Raw genomic sequence first — 13,656 nt, forward strand, 5'->3', positions numbered from 1 at the left:
ATGTAAGAGTAGATTGTAGATTCGTATGACAGTCCCGACGAGTATGTCCTGCTTTCTTACAACGAAAACAGACTACTGAGGCAGCTCGAGATACTGGATTGCCAGAACGACCCGATCGAGCCGAGTTAGACGCTACAGGGTGTGTAGGAAGATCATTACCTACATTATAACCCTTACTCTCAACATTATGAGCATACACGCACATATTATCCAAATCGGCATAACTATGCGGCTTGTCACTGAACACTAAACAGCTCCTCTGATATGGATGCAATCCATCGAGAATATTGCGGACCACAGCGGACTGATCGACATCCTGACGAAAAACGGCGGCTATCTCTTTAATGTCTGCAACATAGACAGCGAGCGGCTCATCCTTCCTTTGCCGTCGGTAATAGTCGGCGTTCAACAATGGCAACATTGTACGGGGCGGAATGAAGAAAGCTAATAAATGTTCGTGAAAAGCATCAAGCGTATCACCAGAATGTATAGCGGCCAAGATCTTGGATGCCAATGGGCCCTTAGCAAATCCATATAGAATTTGCAATATCTGCGCCGTAGAAATACGGAACGCAGGTGCCATTAATCGCAGACGTACTAAAGCTCGTAGGAACTCAATCAACTCCGATACAATGAGTCCGTCAGTAACATGAAGACTTTCGAGCATTTTGTGTACAGGATTAGGCAAGTCCGCAAAACGGAGAGAGCCTCCCAAAGTACTCGAATCGTAATTAACCACCGGAGGTACCCCCTGGCTAGGGGATAGTGGCTGCGCCTGAGAAGGTAAACACGTATCAGGAGTGAGCTTAGGGACAGTCAAATGCATTCCGCTCTGAAGTTCCGCACTATTAAAGTCGGACGGAGCGGCACCCTGAACCTTGAGAAAGGAAACAGCAGCAGGCTGATCCCCTGAAGCGTGACTCTTCTGCAAGGAATCTACCTGTGCAATCATGTACTGCATATACTGTTGTACTTCTTCCTGGAAATTTACCATGTCCGCCCGCACATCTGGTGCGAGTTTGCCCAACTGCAATAGATGACGTAGCCGGGTACCGACATGTCGCAACCGATGGAGGTAACGAGGAAAATCAAGACCAATGGAAGAACAGTCTGTGTTCTCCACCAAATTCTTAATCTGCTGAAAACGATCATAGCAAAATGTTACCACTTTATTAGGGGCCAGAAAGATATCAGAATTAGTACACGCGTCAAGGTTTTCTTCTACTTCGCGTGACTTACGGAAAAGAGATCGCAAATCCGCAACATTTAAACCTTCCGTATTTATACCACGGACCTCCAACTCATACGCTAACTCATCCTTATGCAAACATTCGGGTACGATAGTTTGTGATTCCATAATGCTGCTGACGAAATAGACACGAAACAATTATATTAACAAGAGAGTCACAACCAGGTCAACAAGTCCCATATAACCTACCCAAGTGCCCTACACAAACAAACCGAACCACCATAACAGGGCAACCCACGCTAGGACTGCGTGCAAACACATTACGAATTCTAACCAGACTCTCAGAGGAAATTACGTTGACCACATAGCCACGCTAACAATGCGTGCTACAAAAGCAACCAACCACTATAACAAGCGACTACGACCGTCTAAACCACAGTTCCGTCCCACCCTGTTTTCACTTAACCAAGCCACGGACGTGGAACAAACCATGGACATGAACCCAACCACGAGAACACAACCATGAAAACATAACCATGAGAGCGAAACCATGAGAACGCAACCACGCTCTGCTACCACTTTTTGAAGCAGAACCACGCTCTGCTACCACTTTTTGAAGCGTAGGTACCCTACAGAGGATACTCCAGGTTGCGTATAGGTTCACGTGATCACAGGACAGGGCGAGCAGGGGAGGACAAAGAAATCAGCAAGGCGGAAATACCCAAACAGAAATAACCAAATCAAATATTAACAAAGAATAAATATAATATATTAATAAAGAAAGAATACAAACATAATGTAAATACCTGTATGAGAATGATTGCAGAGTTCGCTGTTCTAAGATAGAATACTATGTAGAGAAATTAATTTAGACGGTCGAGGATGACCTCGACCGGTGGTCCGAAACGAGAACAACCTACCCCATCGACGGTTGGAGAGCCAAGAGCCCCTAGCTCCACACGTTAGGCCGCTAAGTCGGCTCGGAAGGGGAAGGAGAGAAGGGGACAGTAGAGAAAGTAGAGGGGAGAAGTGCGCACACAGACCACGGGCAGGAGCCGACGTCACACATGGGAACCTGTTTTAAAAAATAAGGATACAAATTATAAGTTTAACTTTTTTTACATATTTTTATAAATATCTTTGAAGCCAGTTTTCCTATGCAGAATAAAAGTGTAAGTAGAATAAAAAACCACTGGATTACACAAGGAATAAAAATATCTTGTAAACATAAAAGGCGTCTGTATGTAGACAGCAGGAGCAGTAATAATCCCTACATGAGAGCATACTACATAAGGTATTGCAAAATTCTGAGTAGAGTTATAAAAGAGACTAAAAGGCAGCATTACTGGGGCTTATAGCAAAATCGAATAATCAGATAAAAAAATCGTGGAATATAATAAAACATGGAAGAGGAAAATCACATCTGACTGAACAGATACCGTCTCTCCTTATAAATGATGAAAAGTTGAGGACCCAAGAGAAATTGCAGATTCCTTCAATACTTTTTTCCTAACAGTTACAGAAACTCTAAACTTGCATCAAGAAGTGGGAGATAATGTCATTTCATTTTTAAGAGAGGCATTTCCTAGAAAATTCCCTGGTATTAAAACCATTCCAATTACTGAATTTGCTTAGTGGGGGGTGGAGTCCAGCTGGGTCCACTTGGCAAGGCGGCCACTGATTGGCCTATTGTAGCCTGCCCTGGGTGATTATGATGGAGAATATGGTGGAATGAGGATTGGCAGGGGAAACAGAAGTACTGGGAGAAAACCTGTCCCAGTGCCACTTTGTCCACCACAGATCCCACTTTACCAGACCCGGGATCGAACCCGGGCCACCGTGGTGAGAAGCCAGCGAGTAACCTCTTGAGCTGTGATGCGGCCTCTTCCAACCACTGAAACTCATATGAAAAGTATAATACATTCCCTCAAAAAAAAAAAATCTTCAGGTTATGGTGGAATAACAAATAAAATTTCAAAAGTTTGTTCATCTCTAATCAGTAGCCCACTAACTCACATCTGTAATCACTCACTGTCCACAGGAATCCTTCCTGATTGTCTTAAGATTTCAGTAAGACCACTATATAAAAAAGGGGACAAGACTAGTATGTCAAACTACAGGCCAATTTCACTGCTAACTACTTTCTCTAAAGTACTTGAAAAAGTTATGCACAATAGGTTAAGCCATTATTTTCAGAGTAACAATATACTAGTACCAGAACAGTTTGGCTTTAGGAAAGGAATTTCCATCGAAAATGCGACCTTTAAATTAACAGACAGTGTGTTGAAATCTGTTAATAAAAAAATGCATGTTGGTGGAATATTCTGTGACTTGGCAAAGGCTTTTGACTGTAAATCATGAAATGTTATTAACTAAATTACATTTTTTTGGCATTCAAGGGACAACATTATGTTGGTTCAGATCCTACCTAACAGATAGAAAACAAAAGATTTAAATAAAATCATGAAATTCAATCCAAAGTACCTACTCAAATTGGGGAATAATAAAACATGGAGTTCCACGGGGGTCAATTTTGGGGCCTTTGCTTTTCATAATTTATATAAACGACCTCCCTTCTACACTAAGGACCTCATCAATAACTATAATATAATTTCTGGTAAAAATTTAGATGATTTCTTCATGTTGTCAAGCAAGGTTCTTTCGCAAATAAGTAAATGGTTTTCTGCAAACAAGCTGTCCCTGAACCTAGAAAAGACAAATGTAATAAAATTTATGACAGAAAACTCGCCACAATATCCATTAAACATAGGATATAATATAGATATATAGAAGAGGGAGTAAATGCAAAATTCCTTGGCTTGCAAATTGATAATCACTTGAACTGGAAAAACCATATTGATCAGTTGATTCCAAAGCTAAGTAGAGCATGTTATGCCGTTGGATTCATGTTACATATTAGTAACATTGACAATCTCAAATCAGTCTATTTTGCTTACTTTCACTCTTTAAAGAAGTATGGAGTAATTTTCTGGGGTAATTCATCTGACAATAAAATGGTATTTACATTGCAAAAGAAAATTGTTAGAATCATGATGGGTGTCAAATCCCATATTTCCTGTAGAGATCTATTTAAGATTATTAACTTTTCCTTGTGAATATATATATATTCATTAATAAACTTCATTACACATAATGAAGAACATTTTCAGATGAATGCGGATGTAAACAGTGTTAACACAAGACACAAACACTGTCTTCATAAACCAACTGCTAACCTCTCGTGTTTTCAGAAAAGCGCATATTATGCGGGGATCAAAATTTTTAATAACCTGTCATATGATCTCAAAGGTCTTATGAATGAAAAGACACAATTTAAAATAGCACTGAATTGATACTTCAATACACATTTATTCTACTCTGTTGATGAATACCTATTGTCTAGAAAATAACTTATGTATCTTTGAATAGCCTTGTGTGTAGTCACTGTGTATTCTTGGTTTCTCTTGTGTGAGAACTCCATTCAGACTGTACATATGTTTTGTATTTATATGACATATTCCGCATCCTACAGTCACTTTGACTAACTTTGGATCCATGGAAGACAATGTAATGTAATGTAATGTAATGTAACGTAACTGGCGATTCTAGTTCATGTGGAGTTGAATTAATCACAGTTGTACTAAACATTCTCAACATTTAGTGGATTGCTAAGTATTGATGTATCAGTAACAACGAAATGGAAGGAAGGTGTTTGGCAGTTGTAGTACACACAGAGGACAGATGGGTGCAGGAATTTGAATTTGTACAGACTGGTAAAAAAATTATGTGTGGCAAGCAGGACAAGGTTAACATATATACAGAGCCAGAGCATGAAATACAAGGGGTGGTCAAGATAGTGGAGAAACATGTGGCCAAGATAAAGTTTGCTGTGTGTTAGTATAATTTTATATTGAGCAGGTTGGTGTAGTAACATTATTCACTGGATTTTGGACTGTGTTTAATTAAAATCTCTGCCAGGACACCAGCTACCCTGACTGAGGGTTGTCATTGTTTTCATAATTTCCTCCAAACAGTTACCAGAATAGTACCTTGACTGTGCCATGATCTCTTTCTTCCAAATGTCTTCCAATTTATCATTCATAATCATCCTACCATTCAGTGCTATGTAATCTAGATATTCAGGCATCATAAAATAAACTGCAAAAAAAAAAAAGCTGTGAGATTGCTGATTTTATGAAAATGAGACCAGTTATGGCTAGTGGATAACTTGCAGGAGTAGCAAACTTCTCAGGTTTCATTCAATCAATCACTCAATCAATCAATCAGTCATTGTAACTAACATCCTTAAGAAAGTGGTAGTTGCTTAGCTATTTGAGAAATAACATGCATTTGTGGAACCTGAAGGTTCATTACTGTGCTTACAAGAACTTGCCGTTGGTCTTTTATGCTGAGCAAGATGAATTATGGTCACATCATCCCACCATAATTCTTTAAGATCCATATCTGTATTACCCTCCTGTCTAAGCCTAAGTTTGGCCGCGCCATAGCTCAAGCAGTTGGTCACTGGCTTCTCATCGCGGTGGTCCGAGTTCGATCCCAGGTCTGGTCAAGTAGGATTTGTGGTGGACAAAGTGGCGCTGGGGCAAGTTTTCTACGAGTACTTCAGTTTACCGTACCAATCTTCATTCCACCAATTGCTCCACAATCACCCTCACCTGTCGTCTGGGGCTGGTACAATAGGCCAGAAGTGGCCGTAGTACAAGGGACTTAGTCCCACCCCACTAGCAGTAAGACAGAAGCCTAAGTTTTCTAAGAGGTCTCTTCTCTTCAGGTTTTCCAAATAAAATTTTGTATGTATTTCTGATTTCTTCCATGCAAGCTGCATGCCCCTCCCATTTCGTCCTGTATGGTTTGATTATCTTAATTATGTGTGGCAAAGAGTACTAATTATATGAATCTTCATTATACATTTTTCTCCAGCACCAATTTACTTCCATCCTATTAAGTACAAATATGAGAAAATGTCTTACATAATCCAGCAATCATGTAATATATTGCCAGGGAGTAAATTTATGAATGTGTTTCTGTTTCAGGGTTTACCAAGTGCAAGTGCAGAGTTCCATTTAGCTGCCAGTTCCACTTTCCTCACGATCCTGGAGAAAAAATTGGTTCATCCACGCACCTTCACACAGACTTTCCTACAGGGAATTTTGTCTTCCATAGATAGTAGAGATCCAGGTGCTGACAAGTTGTTATACATTTTCACATATACCTACATTTATTCACTGCTTTTGTATTCCATTAGTATCAGAGACTTGGATAATGGTTTCTTATTGCCTTTTTATCAAATTCTGTTTTGTATTTTCAAGATGCACTTTTCGTGTCTACAAAAGAGAGGAACAGATTTTATAAGACGTCAAAATTGAATTTGTACAAGAAAACTTCACAAATATAAGTAGAACTTATATTCTAGTTTTCACTTTGGTGATTATTCTGATTGTGGTTTTCAGGGTTGTGACAGCTTGCAGTCTTGTAGGCAGATACAAATGTTTTGAAGGAACATTCTGCTTTCACCTTCAGGGTTGACATGTGTACAGTGAGGAATCAGTTGATTTATATAGGCAGGTTGTAAGGAATGTGGGGGGCCTATTGTCCTGGACTGGCCTCAGTTTCTTCTCTCTCTCCCAGTGGTCTGAGTGACCATCTCTTTGTATGCTACCTGTATAAAGCAACCAGTTCCTCTTCTTGTTCTTCTGTGGCGCAACAGCCCGATGTCGGGCCTTGGCCTCCCTTACCAAGCCCCTCCATTCCTCTCTGTCCTGCCCTGCTCTCTTCATGTTCCTTACACCCATTCACTTCTTCGCATCTTCTGCCACATCAATCCATCTAGTTCTTGGTTTCCCAGCACGTGTCCTACTGCCTATTGTACTATATAATATTTTCTTTGGGATACACTTATTTATTCTCTGTGCATGCCCAGCCCATTGCAGTCTTTTAAGCTTTATCATCACTGAGATCTCTGGCTCCTTATATAATCTGTATAACTCTTTATTATACGAGTATCTTATTCTCCATATCCCATTCTCTTTTATTCATCCATAAATTTGTCTTAGGATTTCCCTCTCGAATGAATTGATGACTGATTCCTCTTTCTTGTTTAGCGTCCAACCCTCACATCCATAATAAAGCACCAGTCTTATCATTGTTTTAATCACTCAGTCTATATCCTTTGATCTAAAAACTGATAGTAACGAGAAATATGCATTATTCACTAGTTTTATTCTTCTTGTTAGTTCATGAGTTTCCTCTCCATCTTTGTGGAATTTTGATCCTAAATATATGAAGTCTTCAACTATTTCTATCCCGTCCCCTTCCATGTTAATTTCTCCAGTTTGCCTTGGATTCCTTCTAGATTGTATCAGCATTTTAGTTTTATTTACATTCACCTCTAAGCCAGTTGTTTTTCTATGGTTTTTATTTCTTATATGTCTCCTTTATTGCTCTTAGGGATCTCCATACTATAATAATATAATCCGCATACGCCATTATTTGCGTTTGTTTATACGCTGTTGTTTTCCTTGTGTCTACATTACATTTCCTCACTATAAATTCCAATACCAAATTAAATAGTGATGGTGCCAAACTATCTCCCTGTTTTAATCCTTGATTTGTCTTAAAGCATTCTGTTAAGTGGTTCTGAATTTTAACTTGATTGATTGTTTCTGTCATGGTTAAGTTAATTATTCTACTTAGTTTTGTTGGAATACCAAAAGTGGACATAATCATCCTTAATTTCTTCCTTATTATTGTATCATATGCTTGTTTAAAATCTATGAAGCATAGGTAAATATCTATATTAAATTCCCAGCATTTCTCCGTTATTTGTCTCAGGGTGAATAAATTGCCTGTTGAAGAAAGTCGTCTTCTGGGTTTAGGCACCCAGAAGACGACTTTCTTCATTGTCATCGCCGTGAAAACCTCAAAACTTACATAAATTGTCTATTGTTGACCTACTGGGTCAAAATCCTGATTGATATTCTCCTATTATTTTTTCTATATATGGATCCAGTCTCTTTTTTAGTATCCTTGTTAAAATTTTATATGCTGTCAATACTAACGATATACCTCTATAGTTACTACATGTTAATTTATCCCCTTTTTTAAATGTGGGACATATAATGCTCTTTCCCCAATCTTCTGGTATATTTTCTTCTTCCCACACTTTATTTATGATTCTGTGGAGTGCTCTTATTCCTTCTTGTCCTCCTGCCTTCAATAATTCTGCTGGTATGTTATCTCCTGGTGCTTTATTTAGTTTTTGTTCCTTTAATGCTTCTTCCACTTCTTCCTTTCTTGGGGGCTCTATTATCTCTTCCTCTTCCCCTTCTCTATCGTCTGTATTTTCTTCTTCATTGTCCTCGTTATCTTCAATATTCTGATTTTGATTTAATAATTGTTCAAAATATTCTTTCCATGTATTCATAATCTCTGTTTTATTATTTATTAGAATCCTTTTTTGTCTCGGATAAATTCTGTTTTTGGTTTGAAACCTTCTTTCATATTGTAACGTGTTTGGAGTAGATACTTCCACGGTAATGCAATAACAGTGGGCCGTTGCGTAGACAGTGCCGAAACAACGAACGTGTTTCCCCGGAGATGAACAACAGAAAGCTGTTGAGTAACAACGGCTGAGACGAAACTTGTTACCAGTGTATAAAGAGCGTTCCCGCAGCAACGGATTGCCGAACATGTTAGATCGAACCTTGGCGAGGGGTGACTGAGTCCGCAGAACACCTACATAAGCCGAGAGCTACAGACAGCAAGAACACAGCTGGAACCTAGTCGCCATAGAAGACAGTTGGAACCTAGTCGCCATACAAGACGGTTGAAAGATAGCCGCCGCAGAATACAGTTGAAGTGATAACAATTGTAAGGTGTGTAAGATTGAGTGTCCAATAAAGATTCGCTGAATCCGAGACCCACGTGAAGTTATTTGTCGCATGACACACCCAACACGTGACAGTATATTTGATCTGACCAAAGGCATTTTTTGTTTTGTTATTTTTGAAGTCTTCTTCCATTTGCGGCAACTGCTCATTTAGAAAGGCCTGTTTCTTTTTCCTGCAAATCTTTTCTGCTTTCCTTCTTGCTTCTTTATATGCCTCATTTCTTGCTCTTGTTGATCTTTCCATATATTCCATATATTGCTTATTCTTGAGGTTTATACTCTCCCTACATTACTCGTCGAACCATTCTCTATTATCCTCTTTCTCCTGATATCCCAGAGTCCTCTTGGCTTCTGTAATTATTGCGGTTTTAAAATCTACCCATATCCCTTGTACTGTTACTTCTTTATTTGCTCTATTGTCATTAATTTCTTTAATTTTATTTTGAAATGGTTCTCTCTTATCACTCTCCGTAATTTTGTCAGTATTAAATTTCTTACATTTCTCATACTTCTTAGATCTTTGACAACTTATTTTACATCTATATTTAACCTGTACTAAGTAATGATCACTATCACAGTTGGCCCCTGTTAATGTTCTTACATCCAGGGTATTCATCGCAAATCGCTTCTCTATGAGGACATGATATATTTGTTTGAAGGTTACCCCATCTGGTGCTGCCCATGTTCTTTTATGTATATTTTTGTGCTGGAAGTATGTAGAGCTGATGATTAAGTTCTTGCTTTCTGCAAAATCGATGAATTTTATTCCATTATGGTTGGTTGTATCATGTAAAAGTTCTTGCTTTCTGCAAAATCTATTAATTTTATTCCATTATGGTTGGTTCTATCATGTAAACTTTCTGTCCCAATTACTCATCTGTATTCCTTCTCTTTACCTATTTTGGCGTTAAGATCCCCTAAAATAACATTTATGTCATTACTTGGTATTGAATCATGTCTCTTCCATTTGTTGATAGAAATAGTCTTTGATCTCATCTTCTTTTTCTTCTGTAGGTGCGTGCACTCTCATCAACGTCGTATTGAAAAATTTTGTTCTGATTCTCAAAGTGCAAATTCTTTCACTTATTGGTTTAAAGTCTATTATTGCACTTTTAAATTCTCATTCTATTACAAACGCTACACCAAATTCCTTATTGCCTTCTGCTTTACCACTGTAACATATAGTATGTTTGTTTAAGTTCATGATTCCTTTACCCAGCCATCTAATTTCCTGTATGGCTGTGATTTTCATATTGTACTTATCTATCTGTTCTAGTACCGATTTCATGGCACCTGGTTTATTGAGGGTTTTCACATTCCATGTACCTAGAGAGTAGTCCATATTCTTTGCCAATTGTTGTCTTCCATTCTGATGAGGTTTCCGAGGCTTGATTCCAGGTTTTGAGACATTTATATTTTTTTTATGGTAAAAGGTCGTCAGCCTCTCCCAACCCGCAACCTGGAGGACCAGGGTATCTCTTTTAGTCCGGGTCATCCCCTTCGACCTGTCCGGCGTGGGTGGCCCTACCAGTAGCTATGCTACCGCTGACATAGCTCTCATTTGACCATGCAAGCCCCTCCACTACATCAAAGTAGGGACACCATCAGGGGGAACCAATTTCTCACCCCACACATTTCAGCCATAGAAGCATAGGCAACAGGTTTCTCTGAGATGATGATATTTGCCAAAAGAAACATACAGCATTTTTACCTGTTCTGCTTGTGCTGCTACAATGTTTTTTATTGTCCACAGGAGTTGGTATGTCTTTGAACCTTGAACACCATCAGTATGGTTATACTTTTCATAAATCAATTTCAAACACTGTTCATGGCATGTAAAGTGTTTCAGGTTATTTTTTTCCCTAGTTTGAAACAAAACTAGATGTAAACTCCTTGTTCTCTTGAATCAGTTGTTGAAAGAACATGTTCTACATGTCTTCACTAAATGTTTTCACATGTGTGATTGAAACAGTATCAAATGACATATTTCTTGATCTAACTACTAAGTAAACAGTAAGTAATTCACTGGAGATGTCTTGAAAACCAATTATGGTTATCTAGACAGAAATGTAATTGTTCATTATTTTTTCCTGTAAATCTTTTGTACGAATTTGATTTCAAGTTTTTTTATGCTTTGCAATTTGTCTGTCTGTTGCAGTGGTAGCCAGTGCGTGGCTTGAAACCTTGTTGGATGTGATAGATCTGTTGCCTGCCACTGTCGTCAAGTCTGATGTAAGTGGTGTAATTAATTACAAGTTCACGATTTGTAGTTTTAAAATCAGAGCAGAAACTTTTTCCTGTAGCAAATCTTTGCCAGTATGTTGTTCACTTGTCCAAGTGAAATAACCATGACATGAATTAAGAAAATTTCAGTTCTTAAGATCAGTGTGTAAGATTTATTTTAGAACTTAAGCCATTTAAATTGAATGTAAAGTTGCTTGAACTGTTGGTAAAAATCAGTGAACAGTTTTAGGCAATTCAGTTATTCATGGAACAGAGTTGTGGAGACCTATACGAGTCATTTTGCATGCTAAACGAAACTGGTGTTTATTTGAAGTCGGTGTAAATTATCTGCAGTATTTAATCATATTAACAAAGGTTATAACAAAAATTCAGGAGACTGTGTTTGAGTTGTAAGCTTGTTTAAAATGGGAATCCTTGAACTACTGAATTGTTGAGATTAATTAGTTTCATATAAGCATAAGTATTTTAAAATTTCATGAATTGAAATCTCTGCAAATCACATTAACTGATTAAGAACTTACAGATCCTGGGAGTAGCATGTCTTTAATGTTGCAAAGGAACAGTATTCCTTCTTTGAAACCCTATTAGTGATGTGGTGTGATTGTACATCTGTCTTCTGACTAAACTGCAGACATGAACTGTGTAATTTATTTGAAACTTGAGTTCTCCATAAGAGAACTCAAGATGCTACTTCTAACTTCTTGTTTTCAACTGAACTGACATTATTTCTGTGTGAATTTGTGAAGAGAATTCTCTGAAACGTATGTGGGTTTTATTAAGGAAATTTTGTAGGAATGTGGAAAATAACAAAATGTTGACATTGATCCATATCTTAACACACAACATTTATATGGTGACATGTATGTTTTTGATAGCAGTGGTATTAAAATGTAAAAGGTTTAATCTTTCAGTACCCTGTATGGTATCTGAAATTGTATGCTTTTAACACACTCTAGAATATGGCTCTGTAGATCTTATGACTGATGAAAGAGCTGAACACTGATTATTGATGTAAATTCACACGGTATATATATATACGTGTGTGTGTGCGCATGAGAGAGATAGAGATTGAAAATAGTTTGTCACTATGTATGTGTGTATGTTATGTTATGTTTTAATACCATAATAATTTTCCTGTACTTGCACATGTGACAGCTTTTACATTTGTAACTATGCTGTCTGAAGGATAAAGATTTAATTTAATTTAGGATAAAAGTTGGTTACTCAGGAGAGAAGCTCTGACTCAGCAAAATGCAGGTCATTTGCTAAAAGTCTAATGTCTTAACTCATACAGTTCAGCTAATGAATTATAGTAAATAACAATCATTTACCTTGTTATGCACAGCCAAGGACAGAACTATTCTCCTGTTGGGAACATGTTATGTTATTTGGAGTGTGGACAAAGCCTGTTTAGAAAGCTGTACACAAGTTGACTATGTAGTTTGCGTATGAAATGTGGTACATATAAAATGTTAATGTATTAATTTGTCACTGTTAATTTAAATATTGATAGCACTTCTTATATACTGGATCTTTTCATCTAGTGATCTCATTTCCTGTATGTCAGTTGGTTCTTAAGAGACCAAGACAGGTTCTGTGTAGTGCAAGAAACAATTCATGTCTGCTGCTGTTTCGTTCATTTACATTTATTTTTTGATATCTTGCAATCTTATATTCCTAGAGGGATGATTTGTTTAAGTAGTGTTATGTTCCAGAATGTATGGAGATACTGTACCTCTTACAGAAAGTTTGGAAAGTGGCCTCATTTTGAGTCCGAACACTTGCAGTTGTGTTCACCTTTTGCAGTCAGCCTGTTGGTAGTTCAAGTGCAGCAGTGATTAAAGTTGTTTGGTGTAAATAACTTAACCTTTAAGAGCCGAGCGACACCATATGGCATCATGAAAATAAAGTCAAGGGGACGAATGACGCCATATGTCGTCGCGCAGTCCACGCGTGCGGCCGGCTTTTTAAAATCTAATTTTAAGTTATAAATTCTTTTTCTACTTACACGATTTTTGGTCACCAGCTTTATAAGTTGTCTCTCTTCCTACCTGCGTCGTCTAACGGAAGTTGGCTTCGTGTCGAAATCTTGGAAACATCTGGAAATCCAGGGTCCGACGTCGCACTTCACGCACATTGTCTAGACGGTTCTTCGTTTCCCACGCGAAAAGCACACACGACACCTCAATTGCGAAGTAGAGGAAGTCGGCCAGTGATGTAGTTTGGCCTCCTATAATCGAGATATCTCCGATAAAACGGCAGGGGTTCGACCCCTGGGCCATTGATGGCGAGGTGGACCCCTTCCAGCATGTTC

At 38.1% G+C, this 13,656-nt stretch overlaps 1 protein-coding gene across 3 annotated transcripts in view; it reads left to right on the forward strand.

Annotated features, from left to right (window-relative positions):
• The window catches only part of LOC111867096 (serine/threonine-protein phosphatase 4 regulatory subunit 4), an 80,483-nt gene that overhangs the window by 15,549 nt on the left and 51,278 nt on the right, over positions 1 to 13,656 (forward strand). For all 3 annotated transcript variants that reach the window (XM_023856600.2, XM_023856599.2, XM_023856601.2), the window contains exons 3-4: positions 6,244 to 6,388; positions 11,257 to 11,330. In XM_023856600.2, coding sequence (XP_023712368.1) covers positions 6,244 to 6,388; positions 11,257 to 11,330 — 219 coding nt within the window. The remainder of the gene's footprint in view (positions 1 to 6,243; positions 6,389 to 11,256; positions 11,331 to 13,656) is intronic.

Source organism: Cryptotermes secundus, unplaced genomic scaffold (genome assembly GCF_002891405.2).
Source record: "Cryptotermes secundus unplaced genomic scaffold, Csec_1.0 scaffold205, whole genome shotgun sequence".
Lineage (NCBI taxonomy): Eukaryota > Metazoa > Arthropoda > Insecta > Blattodea > Kalotermitidae > Cryptotermes > Cryptotermes secundus.